Source organism: Perna viridis, chromosome 5 (genome assembly GCF_037379345.1).
Source record: "Perna viridis isolate PV_CMFRI_1.1 ecotype Kerala chromosome 5, ASM3737934v1, whole genome shotgun sequence".
Classification (NCBI taxonomy): Eukaryota; Metazoa; Mollusca; class Bivalvia; order Mytilida; family Mytilidae; genus Perna; species Perna viridis.
Window position 1 is genome coordinate 47,332,096 of NC_142449.1, and position 23,786 is coordinate 47,355,881.

At 35.2% G+C, this 23,786-nt stretch overlaps 1 protein-coding gene across 2 annotated transcripts in view; it reads right to left on the bottom strand.

Annotated features, from left to right (window-relative positions):
* Positions 1-23,786, bottom strand: part of LOC148617984 (uncharacterized) — a 68,951-nt gene that overhangs the window by 30,231 nt on the left and 14,934 nt on the right. For both annotated transcript variants that reach the window (XR_015922584.1, XM_088585681.1), the window contains exons 15-36: positions 23,638-23,752; positions 22,924-23,174; positions 22,377-22,491; positions 21,836-22,116; positions 21,224-21,338; positions 20,313-20,458; positions 19,463-19,577; positions 18,792-18,970; positions 16,468-16,582; positions 15,523-15,686; positions 15,084-15,198; positions 14,478-14,674; positions 13,420-13,534; positions 12,710-12,906; positions 12,084-12,198; positions 10,995-11,233; positions 9,980-10,094; positions 9,558-9,691; positions 8,841-8,955; positions 6,041-6,762; positions 2,823-5,735; positions 102-1,697 (exon numbers count right to left, since the gene is read on the bottom strand). Coding sequence is in view for 1 of the 2 variants with exons in the window: in XM_088585681.1 (XP_088441807.1) it covers positions 102-1,697; positions 2,823-5,735; positions 6,041-6,762; positions 8,841-8,955; positions 9,558-9,691; positions 9,980-10,094; positions 10,995-11,233; positions 12,084-12,198; positions 12,710-12,906; positions 13,420-13,534; positions 14,478-14,674; positions 15,084-15,198; positions 15,523-15,686; positions 16,468-16,582; positions 18,792-18,970; positions 19,463-19,577; positions 20,313-20,458; positions 21,224-21,338; positions 21,836-22,116; positions 22,377-22,491; positions 22,924-23,174; positions 23,638-23,752 (8,169 nt within the window). In the remaining variant the exon portion in view is untranslated. The remainder of the gene's footprint in view (positions 1-101; positions 1,698-2,822; positions 5,736-6,040; positions 6,763-8,840; positions 8,956-9,557; positions 9,692-9,979; positions 10,095-10,994; positions 11,234-12,083; positions 12,199-12,709; positions 12,907-13,419; positions 13,535-14,477; positions 14,675-15,083; positions 15,199-15,522; positions 15,687-16,467; positions 16,583-18,791; positions 18,971-19,462; positions 19,578-20,312; positions 20,459-21,223; positions 21,339-21,835; positions 22,117-22,376; positions 22,492-22,923; positions 23,175-23,637; positions 23,753-23,786) is intronic.

Sequence of the window (23,786 nt, forward strand, 5' to 3'; positions counted from 1 at the left end):
TCATCATTGTGAGTGCAAAAAGAACTCAAAAAACTGAACCAACATTAAAATAGAAAAGTATTTGAACTTGAAAACTAAAATTAAGTTAAAATAATGCTCACTGCCGTCAACTCCAACACCTTGGCCAGTAATGATTCCTGGAATAGCTGTAGGTATAGGGTATGGCTTTGGTGTTGTTTGCTGTGGAGCCATGGTTGGTCCCGGTGTTGGTTTCAACCCTGGTGGAAATGGAAGGTATGGCACCAACGTTGGTTCCTTGCCGGGTGGATAAGTCTGTCCAGGGTATTGGGTAGGAACCCTTCCTGGTGGATATGTATATCCAGGTCCAGGTGTCAAGTATGGACGTAAAGTGGGTAGCAGCTCCGGTGGGAACGGCTTATATGGCGACAGAGTTGGGATTTCTCCTGGATAACTAGTCGGTGGAACTTTACCCGGTGGGTAGGTGTATCCAGGCCCTGGTGTAAGATATGGAGATAAAGTTGGTCGCAAATCTGGAGGGAATGTTTTGTAAGGTTCCAATGTTGGTACTTTTCCAGGTGGAAATGTCTGACCTGGATATTGTGTTGGTACCTTTCCAGGTGGGTAGGTATAACCTGGACCTGGAGTGGCATATGGACTAAGTGTTGGTAAGAGGTCAGTGGGGAACGGTTTATATGGTGCGAGGGTAGGAATCTGTCCAGGGTATTGCGTTGGTGGTTCTTTTCCAGGTGGGTAAGTGTATCCTGGACCTGGGGTAAGATATGGGGATGCAGTCGGATACAAATCCGGAGGGAAAGGCTTATATGGAGACAATGTTGGTACTTGTCCAGGTTGGAAAGTCTGTCCAGGATATGAAGTCGGAACTTTACCAGGAGGATACGTGTACCCTGGTCCCGGAGTTCTGTATGGCTTCATAGTCGGCAGAAGATCTGGCGGGAAAGGTTTATAAGGTGAAAGCGTTGGCACTTCGCCTGGATATGACGTCGGTGGTACTTTTCCCGGTGGATATGTATATCCTGGTCCTGGTGTCAGGTATGGAGAAATGGTGGGCTGAAGACCTGGAGGAAATGGTGCATACGGTGATAAGGTCGGTGCTTTGCCTGGTGGGAACGTTTGCCCTGGGTACTGAGTTGGAACTTTGCCTGGCGGGTACGTGTATCCTGGTCCTGGCGTAAGGTATGGAGACAATGTCGGTAAAAGACCAGGTGGATATGGTTTATTTGGTGCAAGGGTTGGAGCCAATCCTGGAGGATAGGTTTGTCCAGGATACTGAGTAGGTACCTTTCCTGGTGGATATGTAACACCTGGTCCAGGGGTCAAGTAAGGAGACACCGTTGGTATCAAGTTTGGTGGGAAAGGTTTATATGGTGACAATGTTGGAGCTTTTCCTGGTGCAAATGTCTGTCCTGGAAATTGAGTTGGAACCTTGCCTGGTGGATATGTATAACCTGGTCCTGGTGTCAGATATGGTGAAGCTGTTGGTCCTAATCCTGGAGGAAATGGTTTATATGGTTCAAGGGTAGGAACTTGCCCAGGAGCAAAGGTCTGTCCTGGATATTGTGTAGGTTCTTTCCCTGGTGGATAAGTGTAACCTGGTCCCGGAGTAAGGTATGGTCGAATTGTTGGTAGTAAGTCTGGTGGGAATGGTTTGTATGGCGAAAGTGTAGGCTCTTTGCCCGGCTTATACGTTTGACCAGGGTACTGTGTTGGAACTTTCCCTGTTAAAATTGTAATGGTATTACTTTATATAATTGCACAGCTTAAACATTATTCAATTAAATCAAACGTTATCCGTGCGGTTAGTCCTTCATTCATTATTGTTTGTCAAACAAACATAAGATATCATATTAATCCTACTAAGAATAAAAAAATGATATCTAGAACCGTTAAATACTTGGCATGCTGAGATTTTAATTTTAGACCAATAATGGCAGATTATATTTATTCAATTTTAGACAAGTTTTAGACATTGTATATTCTGGGAACTGAAAAAAGTTGATACGAAACTTTGGTTTTGTAACACTTGTATAACGAACGTTTTCCTCTTTATATTTATACTTAAGGTTGTTTTTTTCTGCCTTTTGGTCTCTAACAGACATCTTTTATCAATATCACCCATCAAAGTTTGTTGTTTCATATCAAAGAGAAAGAGCTATACCTAATGATATTAACTTATTACTTTAATGACTTTATGTAATTAAAATATTTTGTTTTATAGTTTGATATAGAAATTCTAAAAATCTCATTGTGTATCAGAATTCCTAAAATGACATTTTTCTCACAGCCGGAAACAACCGAATTCTTCGCCAAAGCGTTGAATGGCAATAATTAATGCACACAATAATTTTTTACTTTGATCTTTGTATAAAAAAACAAGTCTGGTCATTCTGGGATGGACTACTTCATATTTTTCAATTTAGTGTAAATAAAAGTTCAAATTTTAAATTTATCTTATCGTACAGAAAATAAATTAAAAACTGAAATTGTTTGTAGAAATATTAATAAATATTCGATTTTTATAAACGCTTGATCTAAAATTTATTCAAAAACAAACAAAAAAGCGGCTCTGACCCGACCAGTGACCATGCTTTATTCCCAGTTTAGCAGCTTTTTCAACTGTTTTACTGCAGGATATCGTGTGCTGATTTCTGGTTTAAAAGTTATTTGTGTCTTACTAAGTTCTGTCATGTCTTTCGGTTAATGATTAATGAGTTATTATACCGATATGTGAAACTGTAATCGTTTTATCAGAATACTTTTAGGATATTTTAATGTTTCTTCTTTATTAATCGAATTTTAAAATTATGTTTAGGTTCATTAATCGAAGAACAAGTATACATTACCTGGTGGATAAGTATAACCTGGTCCAGGAGTTAAGTATGGTGTTTTTGTCGGAAGAAGACCTGGCGGGAATGGTTTAAATGGTGACAGCGTTGGGATTTCACCTGGGAATTTTGTCGGTGGCACTTTCCCTGGTGGATATGTGTATCCTGGTCCCGGAGTAAGGTATGGAGACAGTGTTGGACCTAGTCCTGGCGGAAATGGTTTCCAAGGTGCTAAGGTTGGGGCCTTTCCTGGTGCGAAGGTTTGCCCTGGATATTGTGTCGGAACCTTTCCTGGTGGGTATGTATAACCTGGTCCCGGAGTAAAGTAAGGAGCTATTGTTGGAAGCAAATCAGGAGGGAATGTTTGATATGGTGACAATGTCGGTATCTCTCCGGGGAAACTTGTTGGTGGAACTTTTCCTGGTGGATAAGTGTAGCCCGGTCCAGGTGTTAGATATGGTGAGCTTGTTGGTAACAGACCAGGTGGGAAAGGCTTGTATGGTGCAAGTGTTGGAATCTCACCTGGATATTTTGTTGGTGGAACTTTACCAGGTGGGTACGTATAACCAGGTCCTGGAGTTAGGTATGGTGATAATGTTGGACCCATGCCCGGGGGGAATGGTTTATATGGCGCTAAAGTTGGCTCCATTCCAGGTTTAAATGTCTGATTAGGATATTGTGTGGGTACTTTGCCAGGTGGATATGTGTAACCTACACCTGGAGTAAAGTATGGCCTAATGGTTGGTAGCAGATCTGGTGGGAATGGTGCATATGGTGGTAATGTTGGTGCTTTGCCTGGCGGGAACGTTTGTCCTGGATACTGTGTGGGTACTTTTCCTGGCGGATACGTGTATCCTGGGCCTGGAGTGAGATATGGAGCAATAGTTGGCAGTAAACCTGGTGGGAATGGTTTAAAAGGTGATAAAGTAGGTTCTTTTCCAGGAGCAAAAGTCTGTCCAGGGTATTGAGTAGGAACCTTTCCTGGTGGATACGTATACCCTGGCCCTGGTGTCAGGTATGGACTTGCTGTGGGTAGCAAATCTGGCGGGAAAGGTTTGTAAGGCGGTAATGTTGGTATTTCTCCAGGGCGACTCGTAGGAGGAACCTTTCCAGGGGGATATGTATAACCTGGTCCAGGTGTTCTATATGGACTCAGGGTTGGTAACAGATAACTTGGATAAGGTAAATATGGTGCCAATGTTGGTGCCTTTCCTGGGGGATAGGTTTGACCTGGATATTGTGTAGGAACTTTTCCTGGCGGGTACGTTACACCTGGTCCGGGTGTCCGATACGGTGACATTGTTGGTCGTAGATCTGGGGGGAAGGTTTCATATGGCTTCAAGGTTGGAGCTTTTCCTGGAGCGTATGTCTGCCCTGGATACTGAGTTGGAACCTTTCCTGGTGGATATGTATATCCCGGCCCAGGAGTTGCCAAAGGTGAAATGGTTGGTATAAGTCCGGGTGGGAAAGGCTTATAAGGTGCCAAAGTTGGAATCTCCCCTGGGAAACTTGTTGGTGGTACCTTTCCTATAGGATATGTATATCCAGGTCCTGGGGTGAGATATGGCGAAATAGTTGGACCTAACCCTGGTGGAAAAGGTCTATAAGGAGATAAAGTAGGGATTTCTCCAGGGAAACGTGTGGGTGGTACTTGTCCAGGTGGGTACGTGTAGCCAGGTCCTGGTGTAAGGTATGGTGAAATGGTTGGACCCATTCCTGGAGGGAAAGGTTTGTGTGGTTCCAATGTTGGTTCCTTGCCTGGTGGAAACGTTTGTCCCGGGAACTGTGTTGGCACCAGTCCAAGAGGGTAAGTGTATCCATACCCAGGGGTAAGGTAAGGTGCTTGTGTAGGCAAAAGATCTGGTGGGAACGGTTTGTTTGGTGACAAAGTTGGTTCTTTGCCTGGAGCAAATGTCTGGCCTGGATATTGAGTTGGCACTTTACCTGGAGGATATGTGTATCCAGGACCAGGTGTTATGTAGGGTGCTTGTGTTGGTAAAAGACCAGGTGGGAACGGCTTGAACGGTGACAATGTTGGTATTTCTCCTGGGTATTGAGTTGGAGGCCTTTTATCTGGCGGATACGTGTAACCAGGTCCAGGTGTGAGATAAGGCCCCATAGTTGGCATCAAACCTGGAGGGAAAGGTTTATATGGTGACAAGGTTGGCACTTTTCCTGGAGGAAAAGTTTGTCCTGGAAATTGTGTAGGAACTTTTCCTGGTGGGTAGGTATAGCCTGGTCCAGGTGTAAGATATGGTGATATTGTTGGTCCCAATCCTGGTGGAAACGGCTTATTTGGAGCAAGTGTTGGTTCTTTACCAGGTGCAAATGTTTGACCAGGATACTCTGTAGGCACCATACCAGGGGGATAAGTGTAACCTGGTCCAGGAGTCAAATATGGAGCCTGCGTAGGAAGTAAATCCTTAGGGAAAGGCTTATACGGTGAAAGTGTGGGTTCCTTTCCTGGTGGGAATGTCTGACCAGGGTACTGGGTTGGGACCTTTCCTGGAGGGTATGTATATCCTGGTCCTGGTGTTTTATAAGGTCCCATTGTAGGCATTAATCCTGGTGGGAATGGTGCATATGGCGATAATGTAGGTTCTTTTCCCGGAGGGAATGTTTGTCCAGGATATTGTGTTGGAACTTTTCCTGGTGGATAGGTATATCCTGGTCCAGGAGTAAGATAGGGCCCAATTGTTGGTCCAAGTCCTGGTGGAAAGGGTTTGTTTGGTTCTAGTGTTGGAATTTCACCTGGGTAGTTTGTCGGTGGAACCTTCCCCGGAGGGTATGTATAACCTGGCCCTGGTGTAAGATATGGCGATTTTGTTGGTAGTAGATCTGGAGGGAAAGGTTTGAATGGTGACAATGTTGGTATTTCTCCAGGGTAACTTGTTGGTGGAACTTTTCCTGGTGGATATGTATATCCGGGTCCTGAAATGGAAGGATTCACTTAATGAACTAACAATTGTGCTCAGTCATGACTTTTTCACTTATACGATAATGTAAAGGTATATTTGTAACCAGCAATAAAAATAAGAAAGCAATATTAAAAAATGCTACCACAAACCAGTGGGATTTTTTTTTCAGAATTACTAAATGATGCAATAATTTGCTAATATTGCTTCATCTTTCCTCTCTCTGAGTCTGATATCAGAAATTTTATTTTTGTTAAAAGTAAACACACGAAAATTATTATTGTATACCTAACACCAATACGTATTGATTTTAGAACTAACCTGGTGTTAGATATGGTGAAATAGTTGGTCGAAGACCCGGTGGGAATGGCGCGTAAGGTGATAAAGTTGGTTCCTTTCCAGGTGGGAAGGTCTGTCCAGGGTATATTGTTGGGACCTTTCCAGGTGGGTATGTGTAGTGTGGTCCTGGAGTTATATACGGAGAGATGGTAGGCTCGAGTCCCGGTGGGAAAGGTTTGTTTGGAGCTAATGTTGGCTCTTTACCAGGAGCAAATGTTTGTCCTGGATACTGGGTAGGAACTTTTCCAGGAGGATATGTATACCCAGGTCCTGGTGTCAACATTGGACTCGCTGTTGGACGAAGATCAGGCGGGAATGGTTTGTATGGTGAAAGTGTTGGCGCTAATCCAGGAGGGAAAGTTTGTCCTGGATATTGCGTTGGAACTTTTCCTGGTGGATATGTGTAACCCGGGCCTGGTGTTAGTAAAGGTGAAATTGTAGGTTGTAGTCCTGGTGGGAAAGGTTTATTTGGCGAAAGAGTTGGTTCCATGCCCGGTCGGAATGTCTGTCCTGGATACTGAGTAGGAACCTTTCCAGGTGGATACGTGTATCCTAAACCTGGGGTCAAATACGGTGATATTGTTGGTTTTGGGGTTGGTGCATCTGTTGGAGCTTGTGGTTTACATCGTGGCCGCATACAACACATATCATTTGGATCTGTTTCCATTGTGCAGTATGTTGGTATGTCTTGATATTTTGGACATCTTATAAAAAAACATATTTTCATTGAAAACAATTGTGTTTTGTGGCAAGCTTCAAGTGTACAACATTAATTTGAAAATAGTTAATGATGTTGTCATTTAGAAATTTAGATTTAACTTACACTTCAGGAAACATTAAAGATATAACAAGAGCAGAGGTGGGGTCCGATTACTTTCAATGTAATTCATAAATATACAATTGATATGAAAAATATACGATTAAGTTAAATTAATGATTGCATCATTTCTGAAAGTAATCAATTTAATTAATGATTACATTCATGATTACATCTGAGTGCATTAATTCAAAAATAATTTATAATTATCTGAAAGATTTTTAACCTTTTTAGTTGTCTTCTTTACAATACTACAAAAGCCTGAATTAATTGAGCAATATAAAATACAAATAAAAGCTTGAAGTAAAACTTCAATAAAAAAGTATTTTATAAGTCTCTGCCTATTAGGACCCTGATTAGATACTGTAGTATTGGTCAAGAAAATCTAAATAATACATATTCTTTCATGAACGCACATGAATATTTGTGAATATTCTATTTTTTTTTGTTAACAATTAGAACAGTCACTCTGTTTGATTTGAATGAACTGCAAACTTGAAAGCAATAGATACAATTTGGACTTTTTTCGAAATTATAACTGAGAATGAACAACATGTCTAATTGAACATTATGAATGAAATTAAATAACAAGATTTTTATAAACGTTATAACCATTTATTGTAATTGTGAAAAAAATGTTTTCAACACAACTACTTACATGTATAATAAAATGTAGAAGTTGGATAATATCAACCAAATATGTTTATTTATCAATAATAAGCCCTTTCAACTACATATATACTACTTCGTCCATTTTTTCTAAGAATGTTTTTTTTTAAGTTTAATAAGCAGTTGAAGTCAAATGTCATAAATTGAATAAACAAAGAAGGAATACAAAATTGTGCAAAATCTGTATTCTGAGTACTTCTAGTATACGATTAATTTTTTTATTAAGATTTTCCGATAGATTTATTGCTGCTGATGAAAGGTGGTTACTCCTTGAAACACGCGTACAGCATATTGAAATTTGAAAAAAAAATATATATATATATATGATCGTTCTTTTTTAATTTAAAGAAACATATTTAAAAGATTTGATCACTAGAAGAAGACATGAAATTTGAATAAATGTATATAGTACACACTTTGATATTTCTATCTATTGTAATCAGAAAGTACTTACTATTAATCACGATTACAATGTATTTTGAAATATAATTGGTTAAATTAAATAACATGAAATGATACTTTGGGATGATAAATGATTACAATACTGTAATCAGTTACAGTTGAATAAACAATTTTGGGATGATAGATGAATACAATGATGACTTTAAAAATTTAATCGAGTAAAGTTGATTATTAAATTACACGTTCCACATCTCTGGTCAAGAGCAATTTTTCTAACGACAAATTGTTTACAATTTTACCACTTTACAAACGCAACTTCTAAATTATGTGCAAAAAGAATGCATGAGTAGTAAAAAACAGTCTTTAAAAACGTTATGAGTAACTGGTGTAATATTCTTATTTCATATAATTGCTTTATTTTCCTTACAAGATTTCAACAAATTGCCTTTACTTTTATTTTAACCCTTCTCGTCAGAAAAAAGATATTAATTATGTTTTTTTTTTCAATTGTATTGAATTACTTAGTTACAGTTATTATTTATTCTCAGCAAAAATGTTTTTTAATACTTCTTTCTTTAAGTTTTAAACTTCTTTTTTCTAGACAAAACCGGTAAATGTTGCAAATATTCCTGAAAGAGTAATCAAGGGAATCAAGATTCAAGTGGAAATCAAAGAATGTTATCCAGGAACAAACACCAGACAGGGAAAACAGACACTCACAAAAAGAACATAAAACAACCAAAATAATACGTACAAAGAAATAAAAGTAAATGAGCAATCAATTCGGACTCTACTTAAACTGACAGCATGGACCAGGTGCACTGGTAGGATACATGTAAGCGCATACACACTTTTCTAAAAGCAAATATCAAAATGAACTGTAAAAATCTGTACCTATCGCTACATCTGTAATATCCAGTGGTTCCATTCTCACAAGAACATTTCAAATCGCATCCATCATCCCACGTCTGTCCCTCCCTGAATGGAACGCCATTGTACATACATTGACCTTTTAAAACAGTTTAATAAGGTAAACATTCTTATAATTTTTTTTAGAAAAAGAGGGATATAATATTTGATAGACAAAAAAAATAATAAAAGACCTGAATACAATGTGCATGCGTTCAGTGCAATGTAAATATACTAAAATGAAACCATGGTCATATTTCATTCTCCCCTCCCCGCGATTAAAAAGACTGAAAAATTACTTAAGTCTGAGATTATTCTTAACTGATTTTGACGTGAACAAGTTTGAATGGAGTTATTATGATTTAGAATATTCTTCAGTAATTTTTCAGCTTTGTGACCCTAAGGCTTGTTAACTACATTGTATATGTAGATAGTCTCTGTTTTCTAATTTCAAATTAAGTCCTGAACTTGGATTATGATGTATCTGAATTGTCCCATTTCTGGCGCTGCGGTATTTAAGCAGATATTAAAACCAAACCTGAGCGACCTTGGTATAACTTCTTTGTATTTCTATATTTTTTTTTATTATATTTTACTTTTGTTGTTTAGTGGAAGCAGATATATACCAAGAGATGTTGTAACTTAAATGTCTGGTCCTAATTAATTTTATCTCTCACAGTTTAAGCCCACTGCACTTCTCACCTGCTGGTGTTGGAGATATATTTGATCCAGGAGAAGGACTGGCTGATGGATTACAAGTAACTTTTTTACAGCACGGGTTCTGGTAGTCTCTGGACAATGTGCACTCCTTAGGAACATCAACGAATTTAGGACATCTAAAATTCAAAATTTAATAAGTATCGGTATCTATTGCGGAATTCATAAGTTGATCAAAAGAAGAATTCAAAATTAATATGAACTGTTTTTTAACCCTAGAAGAAAAAAAGTACTGACTAAAATTTATAAAGTCATGAGTTACAAAATGTCTAAACAATACAAACTTTATTTCACATAAATTGCATTAACAGTGAGAACCCGTCAACAATCAACGAAACAAAAAATGCAATAGATGAATAAGAAAGCTTACAGAACTTAAATAGATTTTTTTTAAATAAAACATTTACTTCTCTGTACATTGGTATAATCCCTTTTTCGCATCTTCACAAACACAGTCATAGTCACAACCATCCTGCCATTTCTGGTCTTGTGAGTATTGTTTACCTTTATATACACATACATCTAAAACAAGATGACGAAAAGTTTTTGAATTTTTAACTACGTTTTGGTGACTATAAAATTAGATAGTGTAATGCCATTAATAGTTAAGGCAATGTCCAAGCATTGCATTTTTTTAATTGACGGATTTTTATATACATACACATGTATTACAAAGTGGGTGGTTATATACACGTAGTGATAATTGTGTCCGTGCTTCCTTCTTTCCGTTTAAAATAGGGGGTACCGACCTTTTATCTGTAAATCCTCTCACTCATATAAATAAAATTTATTGAAACTGTCGCAGCATCTTTATTACATACTCCAACCCAGAAACTCCTATTTTAGATTTCAATCAAAACTTGTTTGAAAGTCCAAAATTGCATGATGTTGTGGGGTTATCAATTGAGTTGGCATTGCCTAAAGTTTTTTTTCCAGTTCGTATTAAGGTTCTTTCATTGACAAGATTTTAATAAATAAAGGAATTGGGTAAATACAGGAATGAAAAAAAAATCGTATATAGGACGAATTGAAGGTTCACTTTCCCTAATCTTTTAAAAACTTTTTGAGAATGTCATTGTAAAAAAAAATCATATCATTTCTGAATCACTATATTGTTACTAATCAAGTATATTAAAGACAGTCAAAGCTGTCTAAGCATAGCAAAATTTCACTTGTCGAAGCGGGCAAAACATTATTGTAAATTCGGTTTTCAGTTTTCATTTTTTTTTCAAAATAATATTCGCTAATTGTTTCGGAGATGAGCGTTTCGTATGTTAAGAGTGATTTTCGTGCTTATCCTTTCACCGCAAAAAATATAACCCCGAGAAAATAAATCTGTTTACTGTATTTAAATTAGTATGTAATTAGTCATAAGCTAGAAGGCATAAAACTGAAAAAAATATAGTAGAAATTACAAATGACCTTTGATCTTTGGAGCTTGCGTTGGTGCACTGGTTGGTCCTGTATATCCGGGATATGGAGTTGGTTGAAGTTTTGGTCCTGGTGTAGGTGTGACAATACCACCAGAAATCACTCCAGGAGCTGCAGTTTGGAACCCAGTTCCGTTGGTATATGTACACTTGGGTGCCTTACAACAAATTGGATCATTTGGATCAGGAATCAAAGTACAAGTTGAAGGCAAGTTTTTGTACTTTGCACACCTGAAAAATAATATTTAAATGATATCGCAACGAATGATAAATGGCTTTTAAAACATGAAAACATGTGTATGTAGATGTGTATTTGAAAATGCTTAAGTTTGACAAAACAACAATACAATATGCTTGTATCGAAACTATCCTTATTTAATTTCAGTTTTAAAAAACTCGATCCTTAATACTTCAATTTGGATTAAAAGTAGAGATAAAATTTTCTAGGTTGACTAACCAAGGGAACCAAGGTTAGTTATAGCGGTAATCAAAAGAATGTAATCCAGGGAAAAAGACCCGACATGGAAAACAGACATACACAATAATAAGTTTTCGAAATAGGTTTTCGGCTTATTGTAGTATATGTGTATAAAGCGAAAAAAAGAGTTATAATCTGGTAAAGGTATTCGATTCGTCACTTCTATTGTGTTAAGCGTTTACAGTAATTTAATTTTATTGGTATTGAATCGACAATGATTTGTGATTGTGACATCAACTGGTAGATCGATATGACAGATTCAGAACGTGTCCAGTTGTTAGAAGTCGAAGTGACTTGAACAAACTATATAGTAAGAATTGGGATCAAGAAACACAAAAAGGCAAAGTCCAAAGCTTATATTCAAATGAAGAACAAACAAAGACAAATTAGAAACAAGGGTTTTGGTCTGTTATATGGAATTGATTGGAATGATAATAAACGTTATAAAAAAACAAAACAAAAACAAAAATGGGAAAATGAATTAATATTAAAACAAAAGAAAAAAGATATGTATAATGGGAACATTGATCAGAAGTGCGATTTCGAATTACCCGCCCTTCCTCACAAAACACATGGACAGAAGTGTTATAATTTATAAACTACCTTTCGCTACATCTGTATACTCCAGCTGGACCATCTTCACATATGCATTTCAAACTACAATCATCATACCATTGTTGTCCCTCAGAATAGGCTGTACCCTTGTATACACATTTGTCTACAATTACAAAGTATAAGTACCGAAATACGTATAACAAAATCATTTTTTCACCTCCAAATTAATTTCCTTGATTTTTAAATGCACACTCAACAAAATAAAAACTCAAAACAAAAGTACAAAAAAAAAACGATCTGAGGTAGACATAATTTGAAGAAAAGCAGTGGAATTATTATGTCAAGGGTGACATGTAATTGATGGTTAATCTGTTTTTTTTTCTCTCGAGTGCAATAAATTTTCTTATGGCGTCGGGTTATATTCGCTTTTTTTTTGCAAAAATATGCATCTTTTTTATTTTTGTCCATTCATAATGAGTGTTATCTAATCACTTCTTTGTCTGATATGTCTGTATTGTTATTACTCAATCAAATATAATAAATCGACTACAAAACAGTTTTCACATTTTGGTGTGTTTAATTTTGACACTTTTCAGAGCGGCGTTTCGTAAACCAAAATAGAACTTTCAATAAAAACCCAATTTAAGGTAATTATTTTTATTATATTAGCCTACCAATAGTTGACGGTGCTGGTGTTGGTGTATTAGGATTGTATGGGGGTGATAATGTTGGGCCGTATGTTCCAGGGTTTGGATATCCTGTTATGGATCCAGGAGTTGGATTGTTTGTACATTGTGGTTTCTTGCAGCATGGATTCGACGCATCTTTCACCAAGAAACAATTACTTGGAACATTTGTGTACCTTGTACATCTATAATAATTAAGAACATGAGCACATACGTAGGAAAAAAATGATAAATAGAATAATGGTTACTTCCGATTTTTATACTGATCATATTATGTGGTATACCTCGACGAGTGCATGAGCGCGAGTTGAGATGTTCCACATGATAATGTCAGTATCAAATTCGAAAGTAACTATTATTCTGTTAATCAGTAATCTAATAATTGCATTTTTGATCATTTTAATGTACTTTTTACAAAATATCAAGTAATACCCCTACAAATCATTTTCATTCAAAACTATGAAGAAGTTATGATGACGTCAAAATCACATCAAATGTTTTGACGGATATTTTGTACTATCTTTTAAGAAAGATAGAAAAGGATCTATAAAAATATCAAAGGAAAAAAAGTAGAGATTACCGATATTCAGGAGGGAAAATTACATGCATTAGTGAAATCAGATTTGAAAAAGAAGAAGTCTGAACTTTGTCATTTTTTCTGGCTCAGATTACACACAATGGGTATATATTAAACAAACCTTTCGTTGCAAACGTATTTTCCGTTCTTAGCATCAGTACATTCACATGAGTAGTCGCAACCATCAAGCCATTTTTCATCTTGTTTATACTGCGTACTTTTGTATACACAAAAGTCTGTAAAGGAGAAAAATAAAGTTAAATTTTTGAATTGCAATTACTCTATATAAAAACAGAACAGACAAATGTGCCAAGTGGATACATCCTCCCCGAAACAGGACACACTAATTGTAAGTAACTAAGATGAGTCATTGATGTTCAGTTTAGGATCTTTCTTACCGTACCGTTCCACTTGGGCATCGGTTTTTAGTGTATCATTCATTTACTCATGTACTCATTTACTTGTTTAGATATTCTTTGTAATTCACAATGTTTTGTCTTGTTTTTTGTCTAGCATTAGTCCCAGATCATTAATATCCTATTCATCTTTCTGGACGTGATCTCCTTGCTTTTACATTTGTGATGAAATTTGATATTTTTCATTTAAGATCACAGATTTAATATCTTAATGAAATTAGAGATAACAAGTACACGTTCAAAATATTCTTTAGTACAAAATCTACATTGATTTTGTAGTATGCATACACTAAAAGTAGCATGTATTGTTAAAGGCAGAAATCGGTCATTAACATGGAACTGCACAAAACTGGAATGTGAAATGCTGATCCCGACAATTTCAAGTAATGCGCAGTAAGCTATCGGAAATTCGAATAAATCGCATGCATTATATGTAGTTACTACCAATATGGCGACAAGCAAAAGGGAACATGATGTATATCACTTATATATTTATTTTGATGAATTTTTATAGTGAATATTTCCCCCAAAAAAGGGGTTAGAAGGCGAAGAAGCGGATCAAAACATTCAGAACAGGGGCATCTTTTGAAATAATGACTGTTTACAGGTACAGACTTATCCATCTTAAATAATGCGCCAAGATGAACAATTACCTACTAAACAGTCATCTGAAACAATGCATGGAGACTGCCGACTAAAAATTATTCACATATCCACTTAAGAAATGGAACGAAAACCAATCAAAGATTGAAAAAAAACTTACTAATTAAAGGTGGAGTAACAGATGATCCTGGTTTAGGGGTTGGAACATTAATGTTTCCAACAATTTTTCCTGGAGCCAGTGTTGGAATCTGGTTGGGTGCATTAGTAGGAGAAGGACATTGGGGCACCAAACAGCATGGGTCATTGGGATCAGAAACCATTTTACAGTCAGCTGATTTTACCGGGAATGTCGGACATCTGAAAAGCAAAAGTTATATGCCATTATCAACGTTTTAAGAAATGACAATATGATAATTAATATAAATTATCGGACACCAAGCAAACTTTATTTTGAATTTTGTACTATAGCAAAGAAGTTCCATGTTTATGTTACATTTTAATCAAATACAAAAGGAGCAGTGCACCTAGCAAAAGTTGAAAGAATACTTGATGTAAATAGATAAATTAATGTACCAACCTTTATGATAATGTGGTCCTATCTTTACTGAGAAACACTTTAATAGCATTCTAAATTGGTATATGGATAACCGAAGAAGAAAATTTATTTGACACTTAATCTGTTCAGATACTGACCTACCTAATTTAGTAAGAGAAGTAACTTGTTCTAACATTCGCTTTATTTTTGGGTAAGTTTTTACAATTTTACCTTTCATTGCACGTGTAAATACCCCTTGAGGCATCGTCACATCTACAGTTAAAGGTACATCCATCGGCCCATGTTTGCCCCTGGTTGTATCGTGCTCCTCTGTATGTACAGTATTCTGTAGTGTTAAACGATAAAAATGTATAAAACATACTTATAAACAATACATATTGTTATATGCACATCTCAGTATCCTTCAACTAACTGTGACGTGTTCTTCGTTCGTTTTGATGTTCAAGGCTTTGTTTTTATCAACAGATTTCATCACTTTGATACATATATGTTCAAAATTTTTCTCAGTAAAGATACTACAATAACTGGCTAATTTCTCATACAATTTTGGAAAAAATGCCTTCATAAAAAATTACGGTTTGTTCACTCTTTATTATCAATAACTACGTTTTCGAAATTTCTTAGCAATAGAAAATATTGCCAGACTTACGCATATTAGGGGCCAGTGTTGGTATAGGGTTTGGTGACTTTGTGTTCAGTCCTCCAATGCTACTTGTAGTTGCTGAGAAGTCACAATCTGGGATTTTACAACAAGGATTACTAAAATCAGTCACCATTTGACACTGAGCAGGAATATTATTGTAACGGCGGCACCTGAATTAAAAAAATATATATATCTATCTGGAATACCATTAAGAGATGACTATGGAATGAGATACTGTAAAAGTACTTTAATTCGTGGATACCAATTTCCATAGATTAGGGAATAAACACAATTTCGTGAATTCTTAAATTTGAGGTTTAGAGGTGTTCAGTGTACACATCAATTAAAGTCTCCTTTTCATTGAAAACCAGACTTCGTGGTTTTACCTACCCACGAAATCCACGAAAGTTGGTACACCATGAATAATAGTACTTTCACAGAACATAATCCAACGATTATTTTGTTTTTACTGACTGAAATATCAAATAAACAAAATCAATAGATAGAACAAATTCAATTCAATTGAAAGAAATCAGAATGTAACTTGCATCATTAGAAACTCAACGAAAAAGGAAGTAAACAAATAAACAAGCCAAGAATGAAACATTAGTGAAATTAGATACCAGAGGTAATGCATCGGTATTAACTGAACTATTATTGTGCTAAAGGTCGCTTTTATTTGGCATTATTTTAAAATCATAAGGCTTGCATGTGGAACTAAATTGATTTTCAATAAGTAAATGATATATAGCCTATATCTACTCTTTTTAAACAAATGCAGGGTAAACAAAATTGTTGTCTAAAAAACCAATCCAAGTAAAAATAAACCGAATAAAAATATTGCACATAAAAAATGAACATAAAGGAAACAAGACGTCACTTAAAATACTAAAACACTAGAAATATGAACTCCCACAAAAACCATAAATACGTAGTTGGCCTAAAACGTACATATCAGTGCATTCATAGTATCCTCTTCCGGCATCTTTACATTCGCAATTGTAATCGCATCCATCAGCCCATTTCTCACCCTGAGTATACTGTTTTCCTTTGTAAGTGCACTTCCCTGCAGGATGAAAGGGGAGTTTTATGTACAGTCGAAATAAAATTCAGACACTGTCCATGTTAAAGTGACTCATGGTGAAGAAAAATCCACTGAACAAACAATGCTTTTTCAATCTACAAATGCTAATTTCATGAACAATTTACACTATTATGTATATAAATCTTATCTCAAAAGTGCAACCCCTAATAAAAAATTAGGATTGGTTATGTACGGAAGCCCGTTAGTACCATGTGAAGCTCTTTTTTTATCTTGTTATAACAACTTAACTAACTTCTTATATCAACTTAGCTAACTTGTTATATCAACTTAATAACTTGTAATACCAACTTAGCTTACTTGTTAATTCAACTTACTAACTTGTTATATCAACTTACTAACTTGTTATATCAACTTAGTACATGTATATAAACGATTTAAACGGCCACATCCCACAACAATTCCATTAAAAATGGACCGAGAAAGGATATGCCGCTTTTATTTTGACCTTGGATTTAGATATTGTGAAATATTAGAGTTTTTAGCACAACATCATCATATTACTGTTAATTTTTGCACTAAATGTCCCATACAACCACATGGCCAATGACAATTGTCCGGCGTCAGATCCCTCAATCTCATTACATTTCATATTTCACACAATACGTATGCTATGCTGTGGGAGTTTAGAAGGTCCCTGGTAAAAATATATTTTTAATCAGGATATAAAATACTTAAAACTTTGTTGAAATGAACTTTGTTCTTCAAAGCAAGTTCACATGATTACAAAAAACTCTTCGAAATGCAGCTTTACAATGAAGTGCATACCTCACTGAAAACAATTCTACAATTAATTTTCTCATTGAAGACAAAGTTACCATGAATAATGTATCCCTGATTTCTTAACAACAGCAGTTAAACTAAATTAAAATCTAAAGCAATCTTTATTTAAATTTCGACTTCTCGTAAAACTTTCAACTTGATCACAATTAACTTCTCCGTATTTTTTTAAATTTACTTTCTACCTCATGTTTCTTATTAAAGGCAGTTCAACTAAATCAAAATTTAAAGTAGTTCAACATGAATTAAAATACAATTAACACTGTTCCTCAGTTTTTATATCAATCAAAGACATTTTAACTAAATAATCAAGCTGTTCTACTAAATTTAAAAAAATCTTTGACCCTATATACCTTAGCTTAGTTGATATAACAAGTTAGCTAAGTTGATATAACAAGTTAGCTAAGTTGATATAACAAGTTAGTATGTTGATATAACAAGTTAGTTAAGTTGTTATAACAAGATAAAAAAAAAGCTTCACATGGTATTAACGGGTTTCTGTAGTTATGTGTTCTGTAACTGTTATTGAATAAGACAAAAAATAATAATCCATTAGTTTTTGACATACATGAATCACGTCCTCTCTGATTTTAAAAAGACGTGATAAGCATCAGTAATTTTCATACAACACACAGAGTAAATAGTAAGTGTCTCTTTCAGGTTATTAATGTAATGCTACCGTAAGCAAAATGACAGAACATATAAACAAACAGCACACAAAACTGAATAAAAACAAAAACAAAGAACAATACACTTTCAATTTTGTTTGGCACTTAATCACAGCCAATATCATGAACTTGAAGAAACATGTAGCCATGTAAAATGAGCCAAAAAACAAAAATGCAAATAGGAAGAAACAAATAATTATAAAGAAATGTTCTAACGGCAAAAAATATATGAATTAAAACAATGCATACAACAACAACATCTACAACAATGTACATGACATAAGACAAATAAGTAAAAACATTGTCAATACAAAACATACCTAGTACTCCATGGTCAACACCTTGGTATAAAACGGTAGGTGCAGGAGACGGTCTTACCTGGCACTCTATTGTCACTATCTTGGTATAAACCAGTATGTACAGGCGACGGTCTTACCTACCACTCCATGGTTAATATATTGGTATAAACCGGAAGGTGCAGTAGGCGGAAAGCCTGATACTATATGGTCAACACCTTGTTATAAACGGGTAGGTGCAGGAGATGGTCTTACCTGGCACTCCATGGTCAACATCTTGGTATAAACCGGTAGGTGCAGGAGATGGTCTTACCTGGCACTCCATGGTCAACATCTTGGTATAGACCGGTTGGTGCAGGAGATGGTCTTACCTGGCACTCCATGGTCAACACCTTGGTGTAAACCGGTAGGTGCAGGAGAAGGTCTTACCTGGCACTCCATGGTCAACACCTTGGTATACACCGGTAGGTGCAGGAGACGGTAAGCCTGTTCCTGTAGAGGCTGTTGTGTTCCCTACTGGATCGCACTGTGGCATCTGACAACATGACGGATCATTGGGATCAGGTACAAATTTACAGTTTGGGTTAATGTTCTGGTATTCGGGACATCTGCAGATAATCAATGTAATTTATTCGATTTATTTTTTAAAGAAATAAAATGCTTTACCCGACACGTTCACATACAATGATAAAAAAATAGGATATCATGTCTGTAATTTATTTCAATATGATAAAAGTAATGACTTTAATTATTTGTTTCAAATTATTAAATGAGATGCATCGTTGCAGTAATATATGTAAATACCGATACGTTGCATTTATTAGGCGATAAAAACTCCAAGGAATGACACATCCTAATGCATTATATAGATGAAACCATCAAGTACAATGTGGGTCATTTGAATGAGAGCGTTTACAAATATAATTTTGATAAAGTTTTCAATGAGGGAGAGAGCGATATTTGTCTACTAATCAATAAGTGAACAGGATATTTTAACAGTGTTTATAACCAAACACTCAAGAGGATGTCTTGTGTTTTACTTCTTTCTATCTTCACACGGCACTTGAATTCATTATAAGATAAGATTGACACTGTCTCACCTCTGCATACACCTGTAAATTCCGCCGAGAGCATTTTCACAAGTGCACTTGAAACTACAACCAACGTACCAGGACTGCCCTTGTTGGTATTGTTTGCCACCGTATTCACAGTAATCTGTAAGAAATGTAAACTTATGAATACATTGAGTTTAAAGAAAAACAGAAATAATGTAAACTGTGCCGGTTCATCTGTTTTTGTTTTCCTTTTTTTCTGTTTTTTTTTGTTTTAGTGTGTGTGTGTTTTTTTTTGTAGAACATGTTTTTACAAGTTTGTATTTGACCGAGGTATAATTTCTAAAATTATAAATTTAGAACACGAATATTTTTATATATCAAAGTTACTAGTTTATAACTTTGTGATTGTTAACTACTGATTATATGATAAGTTTAACACACGGAATCCATTGTTGTTTTTTTCTGAACATGAAAGTCTGTGTTTACTATAATTCAAACAACTGAAAGATGAAATCCAAAACAAAGGTTACCGTCTCAGTGGTTATCAAAAATGTTACCGTCTCAGTGGTTATCAAAAAGTTGTGCGCAAAGAATTCTCTAGAATTGCCAATGCTAGTTTCCAATTTTAACCTTATCACTGTGGTGTTTTAACCTTATCACTGTGGTGTTTCAACCACAAGAATTAAGACATTATTATATTTACCTTAATCTTTAATTAATCTAAACATATCTTATTTGTCAAATAACGTACAAAAGGGATTAGACACACGTACATCTTACTTATGAAGTCTTTTCCCGACCTTAATCTTTAATAAATATATGTATGCTAGAGCTTTCTGTTAAAGCATTATAATGTAAGTCAGTCCTTACAATAATATCATTACAATCACCCTACCTGTAGCTGGTTTGGCAGTTGTAATTAATCCAACGTGTGTGACAAAATTCACAGGAAATTCACATTTCGGTATTTTACAGCATGGGTTAGATGGATCCTGAACCAGGTAACAATATGGCTGGGGAAGATTTCCGAAGTGGACACACCTGTTGACAAATTATCTATTATTTTTGCATTTCATTACCACAAGGTCTATGTCACTTCTGGTGAGCCTAATAATTTTCAGAATACCTAAATTACTGCGGCTTCATGCCTTGTACATGATAGAACATTTCAATGATTGATTTAACCGCCTCTTTCGATAGTTTTGGTTTTAAGTACTTCTTATATATAACTAATGTTAATGTTTGGAATTATATCCTCTATATATTTGATTCTAATTCTGCTGATGAGTGTTTACTCGTTGAAAAACGTGTACAGCCTATCGAAATTTGCAACACATATGATGGGTATTTATTTTGTATTTTACCATGGTCCAGTTAAAATGTAATAATTCCATGTAGGTTATTCTGTATTAACATAAAAGTCACATTTTAACTTGTTACTTTCATATAGCTTTAACTTCGCAACAAACTGCTATATTCACTTTTCTTAATAAATTATGAGAACTGTGGAGGACATCTATTGTGCTGATAGTTTTTAAAAACATTCTTGCATGTGTATTATCAGGTGAAATTTGTTTACAAACCGACGTGCAGTATATCAGAATATGGCAATGGGGTGCTGCACATCATTAATCTTGTCCGTCTGTCCGTCGGTGAACAATTTTATTTGAAGCAATATTTTGAGGTTCGGTGGCAAAGAATGATTTAAAGTTTGGTATGCAGCTCAACCAACGCTGTTGAATAATTTAGTATAAATAACAATATCATACATATGTATATACATTTTTCTTGATAAAAAATAGTTACTTTTCAACACATTTGTAGAAACCAGTAGAAGAATCTGCACAAATACATGTGAAGTCACAGCCTTCATCCCATGTGTCACCTTGGTAATACTTTCTGCCATGGTAAAGACAATATCCTGAAATTGAACAACTTGATATAATGAAATTTTAAGTTTAAATGCTTTGTTATTTTCAGAACTAATGAAATTCATGCGAATCGAGCTTCAGGTAAAATTCAAGTGAATTTCTGATGAAGTTTACATGGTTTATAAAAGTAAAATTTTCTGAATATGAATTTCGTGCGAAAAGTTCAGAAGAAATCCGTGTGAAGGTGTGATTGACATTATTTCAACTGGAATCCATTTAGAGTTCATGCGGAAATCATGGAAATAATTTTGTCATTATATGTTCAGAATACATCGTCCTCAAACTAACAAATAAAAGAATACTTATTCGATTGCAACTTGTAACTTTGTATAAGTACTGGGTGTTATTTATCTACATAGAGCAAGAAATTTGAAATTAATTTGATTTTGCCATCACGGGATAAAATATAAAACATAAAAATAAAAAAGAAGGAATTAAAAAAAGGGAAATGTATAAAATACGATAATAAACTGCGTGATAAACTTACCTATTCCACCTGATACGTGTTTGGCAGCAGTCGGTGGGACAGGTGTGAAGCCTGTCGGATATAACGTCACTGATCCGCCATCAATAGTGTGGTTTAAGAGCTCTCCTGTTGATGGTGGTTTTACTAAGCCGTTTCCTGTAACTGCAGGTTGAAATTGTGGGATGGGAACAAACGTTTGACCAGTGAACGGATCATACTGGCATACTGGTGCCTTACAACAGGGCTCATTTGGGTCGGTTTCCATGTGACAGGAAGCTGGGATCTGTCCGTAAGTTGGACACCTGTAAAGAGAAAAAATAATTGTTTTTCGCTACAAATGATTCTAAATCTTAATGATCAATATATCTTAGATAAAAATAAATGACTAAATATTTATTCTTGTTTAACATTATTCCTAGTGAAGAGAGATACCAAAAGGATATAAAAAGAAAATACGAAATTTCAAAACAACTACGCTGATACAATTTTTCCAAACATGAATAAGATGGTATTATGTGTTAAGTGCTATCGATTAAGCGTTGATACTGTTTTAAACTCTTACTTCAGTCTACAAGCATAAGTTGCAGTAGATGCATTTGTACAAAGACACGAAAAGTCGCATCCATCTTCCCATGCCTGGTCTTGGACATAGAATTTTCCTTTGTATAGACATCCAGCTAAGAAAGATATTAGGGTAAAGAAATGTAATATACAAATTATGGTTCAATAGCAAATGGACAACCGTTTTTTACATAGGAAGTTCACATGGCTTAGTTGATGTTTCACATTTTACTCATAATTTATAACCAAGAAATTTGCACCTTTTGTCGAAAATATATTGGTGTGTTAAATTTCAAGTTAAACAAAATAACATTGAATATTTTCCCCATGCTGTTCATTTTTATGCGGTTATGAAGTATTTTGAGCAAGTGTTGAATATGAAATACTTTGATATACAAAATATTTTTTCCAAAGATGACTTCATTATGTCTTCGCACATAATTCCTTAAATCATATTCAGCAGTAAAAAAAAAACAAAGTACAAATACAACTCAAAATTTGTAGTTTTGAAAAAGTATTCCATATATGTAACCAAGAACAATACGTACGTAGTCTCGGTGCTATAAATCCTGTGCCTCCCGTTCCGGGTGCTGGAGTTGTCACTGCAAGACCCGTCGGTACAACATACTGCATTCCACCTGATGGACGTAATACGTGAATCAATCCACCATTACCAATTGATTTAATGTTTGTTGTTGATGTAACAAAGGAACCACTTTCACATTCCATATATGGACAACATTCTCTGGCGACCTTCTTCATCTGGCAACCATTTGGCATGTTGTTGTATTGAGGACAGCTATCAAAAAGAAAAAGAAATCGCAGTTAGTCAAGTTTAAAACAATGTCTGAAAATGTTTCAAACAAAAGGATAAAACTAAGGCATAGCTAACAACAAACAGTATTCTAACTAAAAGGAAAAGCACACTTAACTGAAAAAATGAGCGCAATCATTAAGAGTTTGATAAAAGAATCCACTACATTGCTTTCATAAAAACATTGGCTTAGGTCAGTAATTATGTTTTGGTAACAATGACTGTAGATTTTCTAAGATGATACCGGTATTTTTGTGTTAAGAGTAGTGAGGTAAATGAATTCATACCATAGTAACTGAAGATTTCGAGTCTTATAATCGAAAGAACAAACTTTATCTGACTTATAAGACTCTTTTTAAACTCTGGGAAAGAAACTTTATACAAACTTAAATGGAGAATTATAGTTTTAGTTCTTTTGTCAACAAAGAAACAACGAATTCTGACTTACATATTTGTACACCTGTAGTATCCGTAAAGGGCATCTTCACATGTACATGTCGTGTCACAACCGACATTCCATGTTTGATCTTGTTGATAGTCTTTTCCCTGATACAGACATGTATCTATAAAAAGAAAATAAACATGAACAAAAAAGTC